This window comes from Curcuma longa, chromosome 9 (assembly GCF_044706935.1).
Source record: "Curcuma longa cultivar G26 ecotype Majalengka, Jawa Barat chromosome 9, ITB_CL_G26_1.1, whole genome shotgun sequence".
NCBI lineage: Eukaryota > Viridiplantae > Streptophyta > Magnoliopsida > Zingiberales > Zingiberaceae > Curcuma > Curcuma longa.
Window position 1 is genome coordinate 1066487 of NC_133869.1, and position 26961 is coordinate 1093447.

Consider the following 26961-nt stretch of genomic DNA (forward strand, 5'->3'; position numbering starts at 1 on the left):
AGAAGACAATAAACTAAGCAACTGCGACAAGAATGGAAGAAAGAGATGGGCGGTGTGGGTAGGGTAGAAGAGAACCGGGCCTCATAGGCTGCGTTCGAACGAATAGGAACTAACATTGAAAGAATAACTAACAGCAAACGGATTACTTAAGCAAGATCATAACACATCAAACGAAAAGTTGCAAACTTCCAAATTGAATACAACGATCAAGAAAGAAGAGAGATCGAGCAAGACTCACCGGTAGTCCCTGAAGTGCGGCATGTCTTCGAGAACGTATCCAAAGTCTGCTTCGACGAGCCAGGTGGAGGGTGGATGGTGCGAACGGCGGCGCGTCAGGTGGAGGGTGCGAACGGCGGCGCGTCAGGTGTAGGGTTGAGGGTGCGAAGGTGCCCTTCCTTTGACGAGCCAGGTGGAGGGTGGAGGGTGGAGGAACGGCGGCGCGTCAGGTGGAGGGTGCGAAGGTGCGAACGGCGGCGCGTGAGGAAGGGGTGCGAAGGTGCGAACAGCTGAGGGTTTAGCTGAGGGTTTTGTGGGTAAAATGGTAATTTAACTTCTTCTGTCTCCGTCTAAAATCCGCTGTCTCCGATTTTCAAATGGACAGAAAAAGGGCTCAGTTGGCGACGGAGACAGAGACAGAAATTGATTTTTTGTATCTGTCTCTCATTTCCAAACGGGGACAGAGACAAAAAATCAAAACTGTCTCTGTATTTCTGTCCTGTCCCCGTTTTCCAAACGCAGCCTATAAGGACTAATTTAAAATCTAAATATTCATTTTAACACTGGGAAATTCAAAGTATACCTTTATGCATGTGTTTAATTCAAATTTTTAACTCAAAATTGAAACACCCTAACCATCCGATTTTGTATAACTAAACTGGTTTCCAGTTAGTTAATCATTATTTAAATTTTTACAATTTACACTACCTGATTGCAAAAACATTCAATTAAATTTAGTAAGAAAATAAAGGACAGTTTAAATTAACTCTTTGGACTCTATTATCAGTATGGTCCCTAATTTTCGTAAATCTAGCTCTGAAAGATTGCAAATCAATACCAATAAAAGTATACAAGTTATCAAAAATCGCTTCTGTTGACCATTGCAAATTTTAATGAATTATTGAAATTTTGGCCTAATTAATATTAAAGATTTCATGCTACATTGATTCTTTAAAAAACAAAACCCAGTAATAACAGGTAAACATAACTTGAAAAGGGAGAAATGAAGATGGCATGTTGGCAAAGGTATTATTGGGTTACACAACAGCTCAAGCTCTTCAAATCTATTAGTTTGTGATAAATGTCACGTTGTTAAAGCACACCTTGCCACATTATTCCTCGAAGTTGCACAGATGACTGATCCAGATTTGCAATAAAAGTTGTTCCATTTTAATTAAGAGCCTCAGCTGAGAAAGAGAGGATGTTATGAGAATCACAAGGATAGTTGATGGATTGCAAAAAATGCCGTTAGAAATAACAAAAATGGATTTTCACCACATTTGACTGTGATAGCACTACTGGAACTTATAGTGCTGACCGTGGTTGACCTGCAAAGAAGAAACCTTCATCAAAAATAATTCAGCAAAGAAGAGACTGGCCAGTAATATACATGTATGATTCGTCGGTTGCAAAGATAATGATGCTTTCATTAAAAGCAGGGGAAAACATGCATCATGTTTTTGGTGAATGAGGTTTAAATTTCATTCTTTTGTCAACCTCCAACCGGATGGAGTGTTAATATATTCATTGGGATGGCATTGGTACCGTCACTTATGTATGAACATCTTGTGCTTAAGCAAATGTCTATTTCTATATAAAGGCTTATGCAATCACTTGCATTGATGACAATATTAGTACAAAGTACATAAAATGTTCAGGAATAAAGATGAGATTCAATAAAAGTTAACAGTGAGTTACCCAAAAGAAAAAGAAAGTATTATGATTGTGTATAGTGAAAATAGGAACTCACCATTTTTTAGACTTCTTCTGAGTTCAGCAAGAGCAACAGCAATTCTTGCACCTATCAATGCATTATTCTTTACAAGTGCAATATCTGAAATTTTGTTAAGGAAAAACACAAGGAGAAGATAACTATAAATTTTATTTTCCTTTTTTACTTGGGTGGATGAATAGCAAGTTCATCCACCTAAAGTAAACAAGCCATTAGCCACTCACTGTAGTGATGGATGAAGTTGTATTCATTTTAGTGATTTAAAGTGTCATAAAAGAATGGAAGATGGCAATGATTAAGTTATGACAAGAAAAAAAATAATTTATAGCAAAGGATGCTGGCAAGTAGTGATGCACCCCCAGTTAACTCATTGACTCTAGAAAGCAAAAAAGGCGTGGCAGCATTTCCTGCCACATTCTTTACCCTGCGGTAGCAAAAGTAGAAAATATATTACAAAATCCAACAACATGACATGCATACTTCAGTTAACATTCCACCAGCTCCCACAATAGATCTAGTAAAACTATGCAGTAGATTACCAAGAGCTTGATTGATAATTCACAAAGGAAAAATAGCTAGGTATACAATTGTTAGTAAGCAAGTAAAAATGAAAGAGTGGCAAATAATGGGCAAGTATGTATGATGTAATATAAATGCATGTCTATTTCAACCCTGGTTTCTTCATCTTCCACATATATGCTTTTATGACACACTAAAAACATATGATAAAACATTGGAAAAGAATGGAGAAGCAAGATTAGGAGTAGCTTATGCACAACCTCTCAGCATCATTGGATGAAACCAATAAACGTGTCTGCCTCATGTTCTTTTTCACATGAATCCCACAATGAAATCATCATCTGGATTTTCTTTTTTTTTAAAAAAAAATCATTGGAGTATAATTGTTATATTCTCAACCAAAAATAATGATTTGTTTGGAAAAGTTCATCTTGAATGGATATAAAAATGACTTCAATGTCTGGAAAATTTTTATATGGGGAGGGAGCGCCAGAGCAATGGCACAAGGCTATTTAGAGGGAAACAGTTCACAGCCAAACACATCCAATTGGCAAACATTACAAGTATGAACAGAAGAAAATGAACTGAAAATAACTTTAAAACTTTGGGAAAATTAAGTGTTCATTAGAGATAGCAGCCTTACTTTGCTTCTTCTAATGCTTTTTTAATTGCAGATTCGATGATATTTCCTGTAGCAACATGTTCTTCTGGGACAGGGACAGCAATTAGCATTCCACTTCCAAGTCCTAATTTCATGTTTGCATCTGAGTTCCTCGAAAGAAGAATAATGAGAACTACACTACAAATTAAAGTCCAAGGAAAAAAGAAAAAAAAACTAATTTGACTTACATATGAGCCTAGCACACTGTTCTGGAGTATCAAGACGACAAGGTACCTGGATTAAGCATATAAATATTGAAGGTACAAAAAAATGGTGCATCTGTAATTTGCTTATTTGCAGCTAGAACTTTGGAATGGTAAAAATACTTATCGATGATAGTGAACATGAAATGGCTTCAAATGCACAGCTATAATTCTGATATTCCGTGTGTTAATAAGGTGGAGATATTCCCAATATAATGTGATAAATGACAATACCAGATGACAAACATGACCGGTATGTACCAAGTGTATCATAAAACAAGATGTTGAAACTGATGTAATTTGCTGAAGCAGTATTGAAAGACCTTGCTTTCATCTAGTTTCTTGGTTGTTTTAACTTCGACTATAATAAATCAATGCTCTAGAACACATTTATGCATAATGTTTAAGCTATTTAGGTTAGCTTCCATGCCACCTAAGACTAGTCCAACTAAAATTGAAAAATAGCAGAAACTTATTGGTAAAGTCCCCACAAATAGAAAATCAAAACTCATGTAGCCTTGAACGCAAATGTAAACCTTTAGACAAGTTTTATTAGCTTCTGTTCTGCTCACAATCAATTACCAGATTATGCACATGCTCTGTCGTTTGGATGGTTAGTGCATCCAGGATTGGTCTATAAGTCAAGGGTACGATCTTTATTTCTTTTATAATGTATGTATGAATATGATAATCTTTAGTATACAATAAATTAAACCCGAAAGTAACCACTAGTTAGATAGTTTCTTTGACACATTGTCTGAAATAGTTAGCATAACTTGGAATGCAAAAGCTATAATTTTTTGAGGATATAAGCATTGTTGTTAGCTTTTTTTATTACATAATGCAATATCTATCCACTAAAAATCTAAATCTGCAACTGCCATTATGAAGTATTGACTGCTACAAGATAAATTTTGAAAAGAAACTAAGCGATACCTTACATCCACTATTTCCACTATAAAATGCAGGGAAGTCATTGGACTGGTAGGCAGCAACTGTCACTCCTTGAGTTTCCTACATAAAATAGTTTTTTATGGTCAAGAAAACACCACATATATCAAAAAAACAAAAGGTGTGTTGGGGGGGGGGGGGGGGGGGGGGGGGGGGGGGGGGTATTCTCTGAGTACTTTAACACTGCACCACACTCCCGGAGGCATTTATTTTTCTAGAATCTAGGTGTCTGGGCAATGTTGATTATTCTAAGGGTGTGTTTAAATCTCAGAAAGAGCTCAAATTACAATTAGTGCTTACTTATAGTTTGAAGTGTAGAAATAAAATAAGAACTGTGTATGATGGGCAACTTGAAGTCAAATTATTGCAGAAAACATGAGTGATTCTTATATTCTCATATGCCTCAGCCAACAGTAGATAGAATATAACTAAGTTTTTTACATGGCAAAGCATTCATGTATCAGGTTTGCATGTGTTGTGTTGAAATTTTAAACATATCACATGTAGTATTTCCCTTATAATGGGCAATGCTGCCATACCAGGTATTCAAGGGTTCTGGGAATATCTAATATGGACTTTACCCCAGCTGAAATGACTGCCATCGGAGTTTTGCCAAGTTCAGTTAGATCAGATGATATATCCATTGCTGCATATCCAAAGATCAAATAAATTAGATAATATGAACTGCAACATATCGAAAGATCACAGAGAAACAAAAATTGTAATTAATTTGTCAGAATTAGTTGCTACCAATAAAGTATAGTTATACAACAAATAGCAAGAACATGAGTCTATGTTACAATATCAGAGCCGCACAAAGAAAAAAGTTCCAAGACATGAAGGGAAGTCTTACTTGTTTCTGCATGTCTATGTACTCCTCCAACCCCCCCAGTAACAAAAACTGGTATGCCAACCTGGACATGTAGCATCAATTATGCTAATTACACAATTCTATGGTAGTTAAACATTACGAATGTGCAGAAACATATTACCTAGTTTGATGGGAGAACTCATGCATTAACTTCATATGCCTATAAGGCTAAAAAAATCTGCACATTGCTAGAGTTGGAGACACTAGAGGCATGGATTGATCATCCAACATTTGTAGAGGGTCAGATGGGGGGTAGCAGAGATGACGGGAGATACTCATTAGACGATGGAGGCTATGAGACATACGGGGGACAAGACCACCATCTTGACATGAGACATGGCCTTGCCACATCAGCACGATACCTCATGGCTGACCGGCAAGGATTGTTATCCTAACGGCAATATGGTCATAGCTGTGGATGAGCAAGCATATTGATTCACTACATTGAGCTATCATCGACATTATGCCTTAAGGACATGTAGAGAGCGGAGAAGTAGGAGTACACATTCACCAGCTATTGCTAGATCCCCTCACATGTAGATCAGGTAGCAGTGGGGGAGGAGGGTCAGAGAGATTGAGGCTACAGAGGCGATAGGAGATGCCCCACTTGCCAATGGAGGATGAGACACTATTGACCACTTACAGGTGAGAGGACCTCCGATTTCATATGCGATGTCACCATGCCACGTCAGAGGCACATGTATCGAGATATCACTCAGCTCTACCACTACTATGGAGCCTAGAGGAGGCGGGCGTATAGAGGATGGATGATGGATTGACAAGAGGGTAGAGGCAGATGAGACACATGGGAGTACCTTCACTAGCTGATCGGACACCTATTAGGCCAACTTGATGACTATGGGTGGCACTGGAGACAACTACATACTGAAGGCAGCAGCTATAGATACAGGAGGTGACTAGAGGACATGGACAATAGAGGGCGACCCAACGCCTTGTCATCCATGATAGGCAAGAGGCCACGATATGTTCGTTTGATTGATAGTGATCACTTAGATGGAGAGCTGGTACTCATGATAGCACATGTACACTATACCTTGGATGCCTACTAAGATCTGATACTTCATCAGACATAATATGAGTAAGAGTCCATGGTCACTTATATGTTTTGTGTATTTTGATGATATACATATTTACCTTTCATCAAAAATAAAATACTAAAAACACAAGCTTGCATTAGCTCATTCATCAAAATTATTCAGCATGAGTGCAACATGGTACACTAAATTAAAATGTCATAATTCTCCATTAAGGCTTCACATCCATAATAATACCAAAGTGTAACATGCAACCCAAAAAAGGCAAAAAGAAAATCCTAGTTGGATGACATTTGAGCCAAATGGTGACTCCAAGGTCATAGGCAAAACCACTTCTTGTTGAATCTACTCACTAAACCCAAAACTAGATTTGTTATAGTTAAAAAATATCATTACCAAAATGATGAACTAAACCAATAACGTGTATTTGTACCCCATTTAATCCCATATTAAATGTCATGTGACCTTACGGTCACGGATTCAAGTCACGGAAACAACCTCTTACAATGCAGGGTAAGACTGCGTACTATAGGTCTAATGTAGTCCGACTCTTCCCTGAGATTTGCATTGGTAGGAGTTTCGTGTACTGGTCTATCCTTTTTTTAATCTCATGTTATATTGGCTCATAAGGCCTAAATGAATTTACTACCATTAAGTAGGTTTAGGCACTTTATCTATGTGGCTGAGGTATATTATCAAGTTGTTCAATTGTATCATCAAGTCTAAAACAATAACTTGTCTATGCTCAATTTATATTGGCTCAAAAGGCCTAAGCGAATTTACTACCCAAAGGATTAGGCACTTTGGTCATGTGGCTTGTTGATATATGCTTTTGACTCGAAGATTGTCTGAAGACCTCTAAGAACTCAATGTAAGATTATTAAGAACAAAGTACATGTTTAAAAAAATATACTAAGAAGGGACGAAATTTGTAGTTGATATATGCTTTTATTTTTGCAAAAGAATATTAATAACTATTTGTGTGTTAAGAAGTTCAAGATTTAGATAAATATTTCAATCTATTTTAAAGATACTTGATAGTAAAATAGAGGATGTTTTGACATTAGTAAAAGCTTAAATTATTTTTTTAAAACTTCTTAAACACTGGAGAAAATGTTAAATCACTTAAACATTTTAGCCAAAATGGGTGGTTTAAGATTGAAAAATACCATGATGAATATTTTTATTTTTATTTTTCTAATTTAAAATCTAAATATTCATTTTAACACTGGGGAAATTCAAAGTACACCTTTATGCATGTGTTTAATTCAAATTTTAAACTCAAAATTAAAACACCCTAACCATCCGATTTTGTATAACTAAACTGGTTTCCAGTTAGTTAATCATTATTTAAATTTTAACAATTTACACTACCTGATTGCAAAAACACTCAATTAAATTTAGTAAGAAAATAAAGGACAGTTTAAATTAACTCTTTGGACTCTATTATCAGTATGGTCCCTAAGTTTCGTAAATCTAGCTCTGAAAGATTGCAAATCAATACCAATAAAAGTATACAAGTTATCAAAAATCGCTTCTGTTGACCATTGCAAATTTTAATGAATTATTGAAATTTTGGCCTAATTAATATTAAAGATTTCATGCTACATTGATTCTTTAAAAAACAAAACCCAGTAATAACAGGTAAACATAACTTGAAAAGGGAGAAATGAAGATGGCATGTTGGCAAAGGTATTATTGGGTTACACAGCAGCTCAAGCTCTTCAAATCTATTAGTTTGTGATAAATGTCACGTTGTTAAAGCACACCTTGCCACATTATTCCTCGAAGTTGCACAGATGACTGATCCAGATTTGCAATAAAAGTTGTTCCATTTTAATTAAGAGCCTCAGCTGAGAAAGAGAGGATGTTATCAGAATCACAAGGATAGTTGATGGATTGCAAAAAATGCCGTTAGAAATAACAAAAATGGATTTTCACCACATTTGACTGTGATAGCACTACTGGAACTTATAGTGCTGACCGTGGTTGACCTGCAAAGAAGAAACCTTCATCAAAAATAATTCAGCAAAGAAGAGACTGGCCAGTAATATACATGTATGATTCGTCGGTTGCAAAGATAATGATGCTTTCATTAAAAGCAGGGGAAAACATGCATCATGTTTTTGGTGAATGAGGTTTAAATTTCATTCTTTTGTCAACCTCCAACCGGATGGAGTGTTAATATATTCATTGGGATGGCATTGGTACCGTCACTTATGTATGAACATCTTGTGCTTAAGCAAATGTCTATTTCTATATAAAGGCTTATGCAATCACTTGCATTGATGACAATATTAGTACAAAGTACATAAAATGTTCAGGAATAAAGAAGAGATTCAATACACTTTACAGTGAGTTACCCAAAAAGAGAAAGAAAATATTATGATTGTGTATAGTGAAAATCGGAACTCACCATTTTTTAGACTTCTTCGAAGACCAGCAAGAGCAACAGCAATTCTTGCACCTATCAATGCATTATTCTTTACAAGTGCAATATCTGAAATTTTGTTAAGGAAAAACACCAGGAGAAGATAGCTATAATTTTTATTTTCCTTTTTAACTTGGGTGGATGAATAGCAAGGGGGAAAGAAAGGAACACGTTTCATCCACCTAAAGTAAACAAGCCATTAGCCACTTACTGTAGCGATGGATGAAGTTGTATTCATTTTTGTGATTTAAAGTGTCATAAAAGAATGGAAGATGACAATGATTAAGTTATGACAAGAAAAAAAATAATTTATAGCAAAGGATGCTGGCAAGTAGTGATGCACCCCCAGTTAACTCATTGACTCTAGAAAGCAAAAAAGGCGTGGCAGCATTTCCTGCCACATTCTTTACCCTGCGGTAGCAAAAGTAGAAAATATATTACAAAATCCAACAACATGACATGTATACTTCAGTTAATATTCCACCAGCTCCCAAGATAGATCTAGTAAAACTATGCAGTAGATTACCAAGGAGCTTGATTGATAATTCACAAAGGAAAAATAGCTAAGTATACAATTGTTAGTAAGCAAGTAAAAATGAAAGAGTGGCAAATAATGGGCAAGTATGTATGATGTAATATAAATGCATATCTTTTTCAACCCTGGTTTCTTCATCTTCCACATATATGCTTTTATGACACACTAAAAACATATGATAAAACATTGAAAAAGAATGGAGAAGCAAGATTAGGAGTAGCTTATGCACAACCTCTCAGCATCATTGGATGAAATCAATAAACGTGTCTGCCTCATGTTCTTTTTCACATGAATCCCACAATGAAATCATCCTCTGGATTTTCTTTTTCTTTTAAAAAAATCATTGGAGTGTAATTGTTATATTCTCAACCAAAAATAATGATTTGTTTGGAAAAGTTCATCTTGAATGGATATAAAAATGACTTCAATGTCTGGAAAATTTTATATGGGGAGGGAGCACCAGAGCAATGGCACAACCCTATTTAGAGGGAAACAGTTGACAGTTAAACACATCCAATTGGTAAATATCTATCACAAGTATGAACAGAAGAAAATGAACTGAAAATAACTTTAAAACTTTGGGAAAATTAAGTGTTCATTAGAGATACCAGCCTTACTTGGCTTCTTCTAATGCTTTTTTAATTGCAGATTCGATGACATTTCTTGTAGCAACATGTTCTTCTGGGACAGGGACAGCAATTAGCATTCCACTTCCAAGTCCTAATTTAATGTTTGCATCTGAGTTCCTCGAAAGAAGAATAATGAGAACTACACTACAAATTGAAGTCCAAGGAAAAAAGGAAAAAAACTAATTTGACTTACATATGAGCCTAGCACACTGTTCTGGAGTATCAAGACGACAAGGTACCTGGATTAAGCATATAAATATTGAAGGTACAAAAAAATGGTGCATCTGTAATTTGCTTATTTGCAGCTAGAACTTTGGAATGGTAAAAATACTTATCGATGACAGTGAACATGAAATGGCTTCAAATGCACAGCTATAATTCTGATATTCCGTGTGTTAATAAGGTGGAGATATTGCCCATATAATGCGATAAATGACAATACCAGATGACAAACATGACCGGTATGTACCAAGTGTATCATAAAACAAGATGTTGAAACTGATGCAATTTGCTGAAGCAGTATTGAAAGACCTTGCTTTCATCTAGTTTCCTGGTTGCTTTAACTTCGACTATAATAAATCAATGCTGTAGAACACATTTATGCATAATGTTTAAGCTATTTAGGTTATCTTCCATGCCACCTAAGACTAGTCCAACTAAAATTGAAAAATAGCAGAAACTTATTGGCAAAATCCCCACAAATAGAAAATCAAAACACAAGTAGCCTTGAACGCAAATGTAAACCTTTAGACAAGTTTTATTAGCTTCTGTTCTACTCACAATCAATTACCAGATTATGCACATGCTCTGTCGTTTGGATGGTTAGTGCATCCAGGATTGGTCTATAAGTCAAGGGTACGATCTTTATTTCTTTTATAATGTATGTATGAATATGATAATCTAATCTTTAGTATACAATAAATTAAACCCGAAAGTAACCACTAGTTAGATAGTTTCTTTGACACATTGTCTGAAATAGTTAGCATAACTTGGAATGCAAAAGCTATAATTTTTTGAGGATATAAGCATTGTTGTTAGCTTTTTTTATTACATAATGCAATATCTATCCACTAAAAATCTAAATCTGCAACTGCCATTATGAAGTATCGACTGCTACAAGATAAATTTTGAAAAGAAACTAAGAGATACCTTACATCCACTATTTCCACTATAAAATGCAGGAAAGTCATTGGACTGGTAGGCAGCAACTGTCACTCCTTGAGTTTCCTACATAAAATAGTTTTTTTATGGTCAAGAAAACACCACATATATTAAAAAAACAAAAAGGTGTGTTTAAAGGGTGGGGGGGGGGGGGGGGGGGGGGGGGGGGGTTGTATAAACAGCTAGGCTTACATAATGTCATTTTGTCCCTTTTTTTTTATAATCCAGATGTCCGAGCTTCGCTCAACTAATCCTAACGATAGACGACCTTCCCTTTTTGTCCGGAACACAGCTTATGTACACTCAAAAATTGACCTCCAGAATATTCATCCATATTGGGAGTCGAACTCTGATCGTCTTATTTGCTTCTCTGAGTACTTTAACACTGCACCACACTCGTGGGGGCATTTATTTTTCTAGAATCTAGGTGTCCGGGCAATGTTGATTATTCTAAGGGTGTGTTTAAATCTCAGAAAGAGCTCAAATTACAATTAGTGCTTACTTATAGTTTGAAGTGTAGAAATAAAATAAGAACTGTGTATGATGGGCCAACTTGAAGTCAAATTATTGCAGAAAACATGAGTGATTCTTATATTCTCATATGCCTCAGCCAACAGTAGATAGAATATAACTAAGTTTTTTACATGGCAAAGCATTCATGTATCAGGTTTGCATGTGTTGTGTTGAAATTTTAAACATATCACATGTAGTATTTCCCTTATAATGGGCAATGCTGCCATACCAGGTATTCAAGGGTTCTGGGAATATCTAATATGGACTTTACCCCAGCTGAAATGACTGCCATCGGAGTTTTGCCAAGTTCAGTTAGATCAGATGATATATCCATTGCTGCATATCCAAAGATCAAATAAATTAGATAATATGAACTGCAACATATCGAAAGATCACAGAGAAACAAAAATTGTAATTAATTTGTCAGAAATAGTTGCTACCAATAAAGTATAGTTATACAACAAATAGCAAGAACATGAGTCCTTGCAACAATATCAGAACCGCCCAAAGAAAAAAGTTCCAAGACATGAAGGGGGTCTTACTTGTTTCTGCATGTCTATGTACTCCTCCAACCCCCCCAGTAACAAAAATTGGTATGCCAACCTGGACGTGTAGCATCAATTATGCTAATTACACAATTCTATGGTAGTTAAACATTACGAATGTGCAGTAACATATTACCTAGTTTGATGGGAGAACTCATGCATTAACTTCATAAGCCTATAAGGCTAAAAAAAAATCTGCACTTTGCTAGAGTTGGAGACACTAGAGGCATGGATTGATCAGCCAACATTTGTAGAGATGGAGGTAGCAGAGATGACGGGAGATACTCATTAGACGATGGGGGCTATGAGACATACGGGGGAGAGGACCACCATCTTGACATGAGACATGACCTTGCCATATCAGCACGATACCTCATGGATGACTGGCAAGGATTGCTATCCTAACGGCGATATGGTCGTCGTTGTGGATGAGCAGCCATATTGATTCACTACACTGAGCTATCCTCGACATTATGCCTGTAGGACATGGAGAGGGCGGAGATGCAGGAGTACACATTCACCAGCTATTGCTAGATTACCTCACACGTAGATCAGGTAGTAGTGGAGGAGGGTCAAAGAGATTGAGGCTGCAGAGACGACACGAGATGCCCCACTTGCCAATGGAGGATGAGACACTACCGACCACATACAGGCAAGAGGACCTCCGATATCATATGCGACGTCACCATGCTACGTCAGAGACACGTGTATTGAGATATCACTCAGCTCTACCACTACTTTGGAGCCTAGAGGGCGCGGGGGCATAGAGGATGGATGATGGATTGACAAGAGGGTAGAGGCAAATGAGACACATGGGAGTACCTTCACTAGCTGACCAGACACTTGTTAGGCCAACTTGATGACTATGGGTGGCATTGGAGACAAGTACATACTGGAGGCAGCTATAGACACAAGAGGTGACCAAAGGACATGGATGACAGAGGGCGGCCTAACGCCTTGTCATCCATGACAGGTAGGAGGCCACAATATATTCGTTTGATTGATAGTGATCACTTAGATGGAGAGCTGGTACTCATGATAACACATGTACACCATACCTTGGATGTCTACTCAAATCTGATATTTCATCAGACATAACATGAGTAAGGGTCCATGGTCACTTGTATGTTTTGTGCATTTTTAATGATATACATATTTACCTTTTATCAAAAAAACATATTAAAAACACAAGTTTGCATTAGTTTACTCATCAAAATTATTCAGCACGAGTGCAACATGGTACACTAAATTAAAATGTCATAATTCTCCATTAAGGCTTCACATCCATAATAATACCAAAGTGTAACAAGCAGCCCAAAAAAGGCAAAAAAAATCCTAGTTGGATCACATTTGAGGCTACATGATGACTCCAAGGTCATAGGCAAAACCACTTCTTATTGAATTTACTCACTAAACCCAAAACTAGATTTGTTATAGTTAAAAAAATATCATTACCAAAATGATGAACTAAACCAATAACGTGTATTTGTACCCCATTTAATCCCATATTAAATATCATGTGACCTTGTGGTCATGGATTCAAATCGCGGAAACAACCTCTTGCAATGCAGGGTAAGGCTGCGTACAACAGGTCTAATGCAGCCCGACTCTTTTCTAAGATCTTGTGTTGGCAGGAGTTTCATGCACTGATTTATCCTTTTTTTAATCTCATGTTGTATTGACTCATAAGGCCTGAATGAGTTTACTACCATTAAGTAGGTTTAGGCACTTTATCCATGTGGCTAGGTATATTATCAAGTTGTTAAATTGTATAATCAAGTCTAAAACAATAACTTGTCTACGCTCAATTTATATTGGCTCAAAAGGCCTAAGCGAATTTACTACCCAAAGGATTAGGCACTTTGGTCATGTGGCTTAGATATATCAAGTTGCTCAATTCCATTGCCAGGAAGTCAGATATCGTTTTTGTAAGTTTGGAAGATACATACTTTGTGGGATCATGAAATGCGGTTAGAGGTAGAGGTGAACATGCTCATGTCTACAAAGGATTAGTACACAGCGAATAAACACAAAAGACAAAAAAAAACACGATATAATACAAAGTGATTTTACATGGTTCAAGTAGGTCTCGACTGCTAATCCATCGTATATGATTAGTCTATGGATCACTTCCAAAATCCCTCCATTTTTCTCTTCACAAATCCCTTCCAAAGATGAAGAAGCCTCTTATAATTATCTGCTCTTATACCAAAACAACAAGAGGATACAAAAGAAGAGAAAACAAATTAAAGATTACAACAATAGTGCTTTCTCTTTGGTTTGCTTTCTTTCTCTTTAGAATTGCTCAAGGATGGCTCAAAAATGCAACAACACTCTCAAGAATTAGTTCCAAAAAACTCCCTCTTAAAGCCCCTTTATAGAGCCCATGTTGGGAATCTGTCAATCAATCGACTAATCCATTGTAGCATCTAAAGAATTCGACCATTGTCTTACCCAATCAGTGGCTCCTTCCTAGATTTCATCTGTAGCAGTAGTTAACTAATCTCCCATATCTATTGATTCATCGTGCATCCATCGACTATCCAATTGACTAAGTCCTGAACAAAAATATTTTATTCGTTGGCAAATTAGCTAGAGTTGACTGACTAGTTGACTCAACCATTAGTCAACTAAATTCCTATACGATACTCTAAGGATGAATCATCGTCCTGCCAAGAAACCATATCTTCAGAACTTCTTTATCTGCCTAATACAAATCAACCTCGACTTACCAAGACTATCAATACTTACAGAGCATTTCTCTGGAACGTCATCCATAGCACAGTATCCGATAGATCTCATCCTCCTAAAACTTTCGTTCATCTAGACTAAGATCAGCCTTGACTGGCCAAGACTTCCCTCAACTGCCGAGAGGCCACTCCTATAGGACTTCATCCTTGTCAAGCATCCAATCAAACCTTAAGCTACCTGGATTTCCATCACTGTCAAACATTCAATCAATAAGGTTCTCTACAATTGGCTAATGCATGGTGTAAAATATGCTGCTAGACCTCAACCATCTAACCAGCAAGAAAGAATTACTAACTTAGACATAGTGCTTGTGCTCACATGCAAATGAGATTGCAAGAAAAGTTTTGCAAGTGTGAACCTATGAGAGATTGGAAAACTATCAAACAATTAGCCAAATAATAAGAAAGGTTGCATATAGAGAATCTCAAGAGGGACAAGGAGATTCATAACTGATAACCAACTTAAAACCTTGATTCGTTGAGTAGGATTTAAACCTAAAATTCTCAAAAGAAACCCAATAATTAGAAGCGTGGGAAGCAGTAAAAGTTGACATATTTCGAAACATGAGAACACTTAGAAATGGCAAACTCATTTTATCTTGAGGAATCATAATTACATTCCTTTCTCTTGCACTCTCACCAAGAATATGTAAGGAAACAGTTGGTAGAGAGATAAAGCAATCACTACAAAATACCTTTGAAGCAAAAAACATTGTTGCAGACACTGTTGTCGCGCCATTACCACCAAATGCAACCTGTTAAGTTATGAGTTAGAAAACTAAAGAAAATGCTAAAGTAAAATATTCAACATGAAATGCTTGTAAACTGAAAACCTATAAACCTAAGTATAAATTGATTAACCCTAGTGTCGCGTGTTAAAGCATATAAGAACTAATGTCCCAATAAAATTTTCATAACAAAAATACGATCTCATAAAGGTATTGCCAATAGACAATAAAATTTTTTAAATCATAACAAAAGATAACAGTGGCAAAATGGTTGGACACTGACAAAACAGATATCACAATCCCTGAGATAATGAATAATTGTAGACAAGCTTGCTCACCAATTTTGAAGTAATTAATAAGCTAGATAATGGAGGCAAAATGGTTGGACACCAACAAAGCAGATATCACAATCCCTTGGGATTATGAATAATTGCTATAGCTTACATATACTATCTAGAATGTAACTCTGGAAACAAAACGAAAGGAAATAAAAGCATACACCAAGAAAGCCAACATCTTTCATGGCAGACAAATGTAGGAACATAAACAGTGTGATTAAGAATAAACCACCCCGGCTCATGACAACAAGCCAAAGTGACCATGGAACCTACAACACCAACATCCTCACAATAGAAAATCTAGTCAAGCAACACAAATCTACCTTTCAACATATAACTTGACCTTGATAATCAGATAATGAGTGTCAAGTATCATGAGAAATATTCATCTCGCCAAATTGCTTACTTTCCCAAGAGTAGTTTATGTTACACTTGTATTGAGAACAAGAACACTCACAACATGAGAGATATCTCTGCGAGCTGTTTTCTGAGCTTTGCTTCCAAGCTTTGCCAGCCTTTCTAGTTGTTCATCATTCAGACCTAAAAATTAGCAGTACAGTTGTGTTTTTGATGATAGAATCAGGTCAAATGGACACAAATAAAAAGGAAAGAACAGATGAGGTACTTCATCTCAGTCAACCTAAACAATATATAATCAGGTATGAGGAAGCAAACATGAACAAGTCATATATTTTTTCAACAAGAAGCTGCAACTGTTTAACAATAACAAGAAAAGTAAGATGAAATCAATCTATAGATGCTTAGGTTTGTGCCACAGGATCTTGAAAATACAAATCAAATATCACAAGTCAGATTGATAAAAGAATTTATGCAGCTGAGAAAAAGCTTGGCCCTAACAAATTGAACCAAAGTGGTGACAAGTTGTTTAAATTCGAGTACAACAAACTGAAGATGCTTTAGAATAGCAAAAATGGCAAGCTCTGTCCTGAATTCCTGATTCAAACACAACTTATGAGGTAAAAATGTAAGTCATGAAGCATCTAATTGAATCATTTGCATATTTGCAAGTTTTATATTCAAATCCAATATACATATCAAACTACCAAATTTTTAGAAAATGGAGACCTGCATGTTGTAGACGGAACATGGCTAAACATTTGGCTAAGCTGATTGGGTCAATTACATATTTGCAAGTTTTAAATTTCAATCAATTGTACCAATTGAACTACAAATTTCTGGAAAAATGGACAAATCTGCTTACCACAAGTTTAGAGCAGACAATAGAACCTGGCTAAAGTTAGGTAGGATCAGAAGCACCCATAGAGTTTCGCAAAGCTTTCAGGTTACAGTTGTGTCCATTGTCCAATGATGCCTTACCAGTACTCTCAGTATTATGTTTCTCCAACAATACCACAGCATATGGTCAAATTGGGACTATCAATAAAGCACAACCTGGAATTTAGTTGGCTAACCAATGTGGCATGAGCAAAATCCATGTGCCTTAGTTGGCCATCTCAAGGATCTGTGTGCCTCAATTGGCGATCCCAGGAGGAAATAAGAAAATCTCCAAATAAAAAATTCTGTTATTTCTTACTTGATAAGAACAATGAGATGGAACCTTTTTAAGCCTTACAATTTACCTGATCGAATGAGGACAAAATAGACTATGTTTGCTAGAAAAGTAAAAGTAGAAATAAAATTATTCTCAAGTATAAACAAAATTGAATTGAAAAGAACAAATTAAGTTCCAATTTATTTTATCGGATTGGTTTGTTCTAAGAATATTTATTTTATTGCATCATTCTCCTCCACTAAAAATGATGTCTCCAGATGAGTTAAAAGTGAATTGGCCTTTGGGGAACCAATCATTTACTTCATTGTAATCTTCTTCTTTGATCACCCCTACCAATAACTAAAAAAACATTGTAGCTTACCACAATATAGAAACATTAAATCAACGTCAACTAGCCTTTGATGTTTGGAAATTGTTAGGAGTATTAGATTAACATGATTATTGGTATAGTGGGTTTAGTCCCACATTAGTAGGTCTAGGTCTAGGGGTTTGCCAATGTCCATATTGTTATTTTTGAGAAATTTAGAAAATGGGAAATTTCATAAAATAAACTATATTTGAGATTCAATAGAGATGGTGAATGATTTTATTTATTTATTTGCAACAGTTAATTTACTTTGGAGTGATTTTCTAAGATTGTGGTTAAATACAAGTGCATTCATCTTGATTCTTGAGTTGTGTTTGAGTTGGAGCTAAGTTGATCATGCTAGATCTGAACAAAAAACTGATTTTAGGCTGAATGGAATCTTCAATGGGAGTATTTTGGGAGCTTGAGTCAGATTTAATGTTAGTCTCAGTTAGGGCTCAAATTGGGTTCTTTATGGTATTGAATTTTGGTTCAACAATTAGTTTAGGGATTTATTCCTTATTTAAAACCAATATTCCTTCCCTTTTAACTCAATGCACCAACTCCTCTCCCTACTAGGGGTGGGGAAAATACTGAAAATATCGATATACCGTACATACCATATCGATATATACCGTTCATGCCGAAAACTTCGATATATTAAAAATTTCGGTATGGTATTATACCGTACCTAATTTTTCGGTATCAGTATGAGATTTACTATTTTTCAGTATTTCAGTATATACCGAAATACCAAATAAATTCTTTTATATACTATTTCGGTATTTCGATACAGTTCCTTGATGTAGTGTTGGATTTCAAATACCACTGTGACTTATGATGATCTTTTTTGACAAACTACTATAATTTAGAATTAAAGGAGAAATAAGTTTAAAAAAAATTAAGATTTTTATGTTTATAATAAATTTTAAAATTTATTTATATGATTTAGTAATTTAGAATCAATTAATATTTTTTATTTGATAGAAAATAATTATAACCCCATCTCTATTATGTTTTTTGTATTTAAAATATTTATTTTTATATTTTTCTTAAGCCAATCTATAAAAGAAGTTATCATTAGTCTTATTTATCTTTGCTATATTATATAAGAGCATATTTATCATTGGTATATATCGAAATAAATGAATACCAAACAATTTCGGTGGGCAATTGGGCATATATATATATTTTTTCTTTTATAATTTTAATATATCGAAAATACAAAAATACCGAACAATTTTGATATGAACGGTGTAGAATTTAACTATACCAAAAATTAGTATATCGAAATTTCGATACGGTATCAGTATATATTTTTCAAATACCGAAATTTTCAATATAGTATGATATAAAATTTTTGGTACGGTACGATATACCACCCCTATTCCCTACACATGATTCAGAAATCGACATGTAGTTCGCCTTCTTCCTGCTACATCAAAATTGCTACAGCTTCATTTTGTCAGTCATCTCCTATAAGGTCTTAGATCCCTTAGATGCACTAAACCCTCGACTTGATTCTCATGTCACCCTTAACTCGTTCACCTTCGTAGCTCCTCCTACAACCCTTGGATGTCCCATACCATCTTTCTCCGATTGCTAGCGAACCTCGATCCATTAAGCCATAGTACTTAGATTAACCACAACTCTACTCCATTGAGTTATAAGCACGGCAAGTTTCATGTGAGTGTATACATCAATAATATAGTAAAAAACGAGCAGCCCGATGCACAAAGCTCCTATCAGTACGGGGTCCCAAAGAAGGATCTATATCATTGTCAATAATATAGGCTACAATTGCAATAATAGATTTTTGATCAAAAGTGTAAAACCATGCAAGTTTGGAACAGCATGATTAGTGGTTACGTTTTCAACACTGATTCAGCAAAAACCTTGCTCTCTTCATCAAGATTTGGAATCAGATGTTGCCAATCCATTAGATTAGAGGGTGTTCCCAAAAATCTCCAATCAAATATTAGCAATCCATTACAACAAAAACCTCTCCTAATCAAGATTCTACAATCAGATGTTCACTAAAGAATAGGCTCGATCGTCAACTATGACCAAGCTAATTTATTCTATGGTGAGCCTTCTTAATTCCTTGTCACATATTTTAGGTGCTAATTTAATTTTAGAGGTTGATGCTATGACACACCTAATAGATATCATATTATACAATATTTTCTATAAGAGTCTTGATCCATTAATGTTTGCGAGTTAGGTTGTATTTTAGTATAATTTAACAATATGTTATGTTAATTTAGGATTCGCTTAGTATAATGGATCCCTCTGGTAGGATGTTATGATCCTCAAGATATGGAATTTAATTTGCCCATTCCCTTCTCGAAGTTAATTAAGAGCACAATGATCTCCTTTCTTGTGATTTCTTTTTCACTGGTGTTGAGTTAGAGCCAATGTTTCTACTAAATTATGGATAATCATAAAGTGTCTCAAGTGGTCGATCAAGTATCGAAATAAATTTCTTCATTAGAAATGGAAGTTTCCTACTTGTTTCTTTCAAATTTATTGTGTAGATGATTAATTATATATAATTAAATGATATGAGATCAATTATGAAGATGTTTGAAAAGCAAATTGTTTTTAGAATTGGCTGTATTCTTTTTGCTTAATACGTTTTTTTATATTACTTGCCTTTTTATACTTTATTTGTATATCTATTTTAGTTTGTTGCTTTGTCACTTGTTGATGATAAAATAATAAATAAGACAAACCATTCTACATAAGGTAGTTGAATTACCTCGAGAATTATAATGGACTAAAATGTCTAAGTAGTTATTGCTTATTATAGAGCTTTGGTTTCGTGCTCCAAAAAGGCCTTAGGCCCTTTCATGCATTATGTAGGCTTCAATCATTTTATATGCAATGCATTCTTTATGTGAGGTGCATTTAATTTGTTGGAGAATTGTGTGATGCTCACCCTCTATATATTTCGATGATGCATTCTGTACTTAATGAATTGTGGATCATTCACCTATATGTATATATAATATATTACATACTAAATGGTTGAGTTGTTTACCCCTTATATACAATACATTTTTTACTAGGTGGATTGCAAGTATTCGCACTATAATATTTTTTGCCCATATTCTAGAAGAGATTTTAGCCTCCAAATTACCCAGATCGTATATTAGAATTTTGCATGGTATTCGTAGTGTATGCATTTTAATTTAGTTAACTTCTATGTTTTGTATTTTGTATTTTGCTTTGCTATTATTTTAGTTCATACACAGCGAGCGAAGCTTACCTCTAAGTAGGCTCAGCTCTTGATGGAAGTAACAACATGGTATCAGAACTTAAGATTTAGTGGTGTATTAAAGCATTAAAAGTTAGAATCATTCAAGCATATGCATATTTAATCAAATTCTCGACTTAATCTTGTGTAGCTCTTAGTAGGTGTCTTGAGTAGATTAACAGATTGAGGTTCTCATGATGGCTAGAAAAGAAAGTTGATCCATCATATTCTTATGATTGGGATTAAGAGCATTTGGTTTCCTTTTATTGAGTGGTGTAAGATAACGTTTCATAGAGCATCATGTGACTGGTATTAAGGTTGCATCGCGAGTTTGTATTGAAATTAGTCAATTTGATTTCAAGAAAATTGATCAAGTTAGGGGTTGATTCATGGTGCAACCAAATTTGGATTAAGACAGATTGCTATTGTGGAATGTGTAGGATCGAACTCGACAATAGAGGGGGTGAATAGTGTGATGACTTTACGAACTTAAAAATAAATCAAAATTACTATAGTAATGCAGCGGAATAAATATAAATAATTAACTCAAGTACGCAATGAAGTTGATAATAATATTTTTGCCTAACTAAGCATGCAAAGTTTCCGCACAAATAATAAAGACGCACGGTTTAAATAAATTGATTCTTATTTCGATTAACTCATTTCTAAAAAGATTTTAGAGGTGAAGAAATCTTAAAAATAATCTAAAAATTAAACGCACAACAATATATAATTCTACAACAACAAAAACATAATAAAGTTACGCTAGTGTTGTAGATTTAGAAAGATGAGGCACAGTGTTGCAACACATTGTCGAAATTGCGTCCAAAGAGCACAGCGAGTAAGAGCATGAGTAGACTTGTAGTGTGTCAGAAGAATTGAATCATGAAGACTCTGCCTCGAGGCACCTTTTATAAGTCTTCTTCGAATACTAATGTGACACTTCCTGGTCGACTAGATCATCCCCGATCACTTGGGAGACTACTGACGTGCAACATTTATCCAGTAGTAAATGCTATCTGTGATCCCAGTTCGGGAATTTGATTTTATTCGATGGCCTAAAGTCATGTCAATTTTCATCTTTGACTTGTTTTTCCAGATTGCTAGATCTCATCCTTATAGGTCACCTGGACGATGTGGTCCCCCGCTCCTCGTTCCAATAACCTAGTAGACCTCGACTCCAACGGTAGAAGGTATCTTCAGCTAGTCGCCTGAACTCCCTCTCACTCGCATGTACCTTGGGTAGATGTTCAACTCTTAGCTAACCCATCTAGTATGATTTGTCAAGTTCAACTTCCGACTAACTCCACTTAGACTTGTTTGCCAAGACTTCAGCTCTCAACTGGCTCTGCTTGGACTTACTCTACTGAGACTTCAATTCCCAACTGACTCTGCTTGGACTTGCTCTGCCTAGTTCCCAACTTGATTTTTTCCGTTTGATCCCCAACCAAGACTTCACCAACTACAAAGTTCTCAATCAAGACTTCGCACTTGTCTAGCTTTACTAGAACTTAGTCAATTGTCTGGTTCTCAATCAGGACTTCGTACTTATCAAGTGCTTCACTTGATACAGAATCATTAGTTCACAAACAAACTAATTTTACACTTAGTCATACATCAAAACTCTGAAGTCACTGTGGTGCTTCCAACATCAACAATCTTCTTCTTTTTGATCGTATGAAAACTAAATTAAAGTTAGTTTTAACACAATAATTATAAAATAGTTTAGAGAAAGCATAATAGAATAAATACATGATAATCATATTTTTCTCCCCCTTAATTATACCTCCTTTGAGATATTTTAATTTTTTAAATATTTTTTCCTTTTTCATTCATAAAAATTCAATTTGGAAGAGAATGCTTTTGATAAAAAAAAAATTGAACTCAATCATAAAAATAAGCATATATAGCAGACTGAAGAAGACTAAACATAGACTAAAGTAAATGAAAAAGAGTCAAAATAAGTCAACTAAGCAAGTCAAATATAAGTCAAACATCAAGTCAAAAGCATAGTAAGTCAAAAACAAAACGAATCAAATACTACAGGCCCAAGAAATCAACAAGTTCAGAAACAAATACATTCATAGCTAAGTTGATCTAGTCAAAAAGAGGAGGTGACTCATGTGTTGGGCTCAAAACACATCCATCAGCTCCTTCAGTTGAGCATCTACATGCTAAAATCCCTAAGTGACAGTATCCTGAAGTAGGATCACTCAGTCCTCTAAAGTCAAGGCAGGTGGAGATGCTAGAGCTGCTGGAGGTGCTAGTAACTGGTCTCTGGTGAACTCAGCCATAATCTCATCAATATCTGGTGTTTGAAGTGACGATTTTGGTGTTGGTGGCCCCCTTGCTTCCAAACTAGGATACCATCCATAACTTTCATCTTAGTCAAACTAAATTGTCTAACCCCTATGATGTCAAACTCAAATAGAGGTTTGATGTTACCTTGAGTAACATCAATCCCTAGGGATAAGAAGATAAAAGTCAAGATGTGACACAATAAGGCATGTGGATCCAACGACTCGTAGCGATAGATAGATAATGGACCTGAAGATCTGTAGACTAAGGTTTAAGTCATACTTATGTCGGCGTAGAGAAGAAAAGAGTGAAATGGATGCATGGAGGCTAGGTCTCTAGTGTTAATAGGTAAGATACATGACACTAGAACCTTAAGCAAAGCATAGTCTACGGCTCTAAGCTACACACTAAAGTTGGTGAGTAGAAACCCATGCACCACCAAAGAAGTATGCGTAAATGTGGTCCAATGTGAGAGCAAAGTGAGGATCAACAAATGGTAGAGTGGTTAAAGGCAAGAAAACAATAAAATGTTTCTAATTTTTCCACCCTCAACTCTAGATATAGGAAAAGTCATTAATCTGTACTAGGTTGTTGTAGAACTGGGCACATAGATAAGGTTTACTGCCTGGTTGCAATAAACAAGGGTGGAAAGACCATAGTAAGCTATGATCTCCGTGATATCTAGGTAATGTCAGTGAAAAATTTTCCTACTCAAATATCTAGAGGACATAAGAACATAGGTAAACTGAGAAAATCTAATCCTAAAGTCCTCAGATGGAAACTTGAAGTCCCTAAATGGAAACTGAGAGGCACTAGCCTTAGTCACTCTACGTTTTTATCTAACACAATAAAATATTCCTTAAGTAACAACATTAAATTTCAAGAATGAAATAACTTGAAAAAAAATCAATTTTAGATTCGTTACCTAGGATGTCGTGAAAAGGTACTTCGAAACCGAAAATGTAAGTCAAGAAATCTTGAAAAAAAATCGATTCGTTACCTAGGACGTGAAAAAGGATTCGAAAAAAATGAATTTTACAATGAGGAATTGAAGGTTTTGGTTTTGATTTCAACGGCTGGGATCACGACCGCCTATATAAAGGTTCTCCGAGTGACCGTAGGGCTTGTTGTCGATCGAGAAGGTCTTATCCGAGTTGCCTGGTCAAATATCATGCAGGCGACTATGGGTCACCCGGGCGCCTAGGGTGCCTAATTTTTACCACTGTAATAATTACCATTTATTTCGGCTAGTGCAGGTCAGGCAACTAGGTTACTCCCGATCGATCAGGACCTCAACTACCCTAGTTAGACTCGTTTAACAATTGTGTCCAGGCGCCTGGAGTGGATCCAGGTGACCAAGAGGTTAACATGACTTTTCATAATATTTTTTCATAAAAATTTATCTAAAATTTTCAAATTTATTTTAGGTTCATAATACTTCAATAAAGTAAGCATACAAACATATGTTTTTATCAAAAACATATTTTAAAAATCTTTTTAATATGTCCAACTCTATCTCAACTATCTATCCACAAGAATAGAAGTCTTCAACTTATTAGTCAGTTAAGTAAAAGTTTCCAGCTTCATAATTATGAAATATTTACTGTCAACTTGGGGATTACTTAATTTGATAAATATTTAAATTTTTAGTCTAGATTCATGTTGATGCATTAACATAAACATCTAAAATCCAAGCTCTAACCCTATACATCTCACACATTTCTAAGTTTCTAAATACACAATTAAGTTATACCTTAGGTGTTTTGTGAGACGTTGGCTAATTAAATCTATAGGTGCATGCAGTCTAAAATGACACCCAAAGAAGCGACACACTTTGTAAAGAGGCTGATGGGAAAGTCAGAGGAGTTTTGACTGATGAGCTAGGGTTTTATGCATTTTAATCGATTCAATTTTGGGCTTTTATATGAAAATAAATTATGGAATGGATCGATTTGATCTTAATTGTTCTATATTGCATAATCTGAGGCTTGATTCTAATTTTCATGATTTTATGGCAATTTTTGCATTAATTTGGTTTGAATTGATTTTAGGGCTCGAACCGGACCCCAACTCAAGCTAAACCGTGGTCAACTCAAGTCAAAATTGCCAAACCGATCAAGCCAACATGGAGGACATGACTCAGATCGAGCCCGATCAAAATCCCTGATTTTTTTGGAAATCCTAAGCTGCCCTAAACCCCAGATCAAGCCTGCACCGTTGAATCAGGAATCAATGGCTGAGATTGATTGATTAATCAGCAGTATTAAAGGCAAAACTTAGGGAATGAACAATGAGCCACCCGACACTGTGCTTCGTCCCCGCGACAGCGCTTCTCTGCTGAGGAGCGTACCAACCAGCGAGCTCCCGTCCTTTTCTTCCAATTTTATCGTGCTTCTGGATCCTTGAGGAAGCTGGAACCGGTCCTTTGGGTATAATCGGCAGCTGGAAGCTCGGTGACGGCGAGGGTTTCTCCGCCGCTAGCATTCCTCTGTTCCTGGCGCCTCCGGCGAATTGCTGCACAAATCGAATCCGCGTGTCGACGAGGGGTCCTCCGAAGCTCGCGAAACACGTCCAAGCCTTCAGCAAACCCATCAGCGCAGGAATAAGGAGGGAAATTGCAGATTGCAACTCAGCATCTGCTGTGTACCGAGTTCAATTGCCTGGGAAAGGGTTTTTCTTCGGTTTTCAGAGCTGGGACGCGAGCAGACAACACCTACAGCTGGGTTTGAGCTTCTAAAGGGATTTTCGACATTCAAATTGTTGAATTCGGCAGTTGGATTGACACCCAACTGAGAAAACACGAGAACGAAGATGGATTGGATGAGTTTACTGCTTATGCAGTTTCTGATAGTTTGATTTCTGATTTTTTTTTGTTTCTGCATTGCATTTCTCGAATTCATTTGATCTAATTCCTGTTTCCGAAGATGCTTCCATTAGTGATTAGTGATTGGTACTTTCACTGTTGGTGTTGATAGATTAGTTTTAGAGGTATTGTAAGATATAGTAAATTCCCGTCTGATAGTCTACAATTGCCCCAAAGGCAGAGGAGTTAAATTGCTACGCAATTGTAGCAATTTAACTATATTAGGGCCGCCATACATATAAGTTCTATCCGACGACTCCTGTAATTTAGACTCCTTCATTCACGACTGCGAATGATAATGACGCGCTCGCAATACCGTAATTTAGGGCCGAGTGTAACGAATAGATCTTTCTACGTTTTGAATAGTTTCGGATTAGTCGTAAATAGCCTTTGGGGCTATTTATCTCCTCTGTACCACTGGAGAACGGTTGTGTGCCACCTGGATAATGATTGTGTATCATCGGACAAATGACTATGTGTCATTCAGAGAATAGTTATGTACTATTTAGAGCGGCTAAGTAAGGTGTAACAACTTTTTTAGCAATAATCGCTCTATGAGCAGCTATGTAAGGTGTAACAACTTTCTTAGCAATGAATGTTCAATGTGCTTGCTGTCGCACGAACCATTTTCCTATGTATGAATTGGTTGTTCTTTCAGTCTATGTGACTGATGATCTCTTTGTTCTTACAGTCTATGTGACTGTACATTTCGGTTATATATAGTCTATGTGACTGTATGGTCTTTGTGACTAATGATCTCTAAGTTCTTAGTCTATGTGACTAAAGACTCCGGTTTTATTTAGTCTATGTGGCTAAATATCTC

General features: G+C 35.9%; 1 protein-coding gene across 1 annotated transcript; it reads right to left on the reverse strand.

The window, feature by feature from the left end:
- Positions 1 to 1114: 1114 nt before the first annotated feature.
- On the reverse strand, positions 1115 to 25867 carry LOC141835038 (pseudouridine-5'-phosphate glycosidase-like). The gene is made up of 12 exons (XM_074722460.1): positions 25630 to 25867; positions 16296 to 16378; positions 15468 to 15527; positions 5136 to 5196; positions 4822 to 4928; positions 4268 to 4345; positions 3317 to 3362; positions 3111 to 3231; positions 2287 to 2372; positions 1967 to 2050; positions 1492 to 1544; positions 1115 to 1403 (listed from the first exon to the last, which is right to left on the reverse strand). Exons 1-11 carry the CDS (start codon positions 25865 to 25867, stop codon positions 1522 to 1524), a joined length of 987 nt encoding a protein of 328 aa, XP_074578561.1. The 3' UTR covers positions 1115 to 1403; positions 1492 to 1521.
- Positions 25868 to 26961: the final 1094 nt, after the last annotated feature.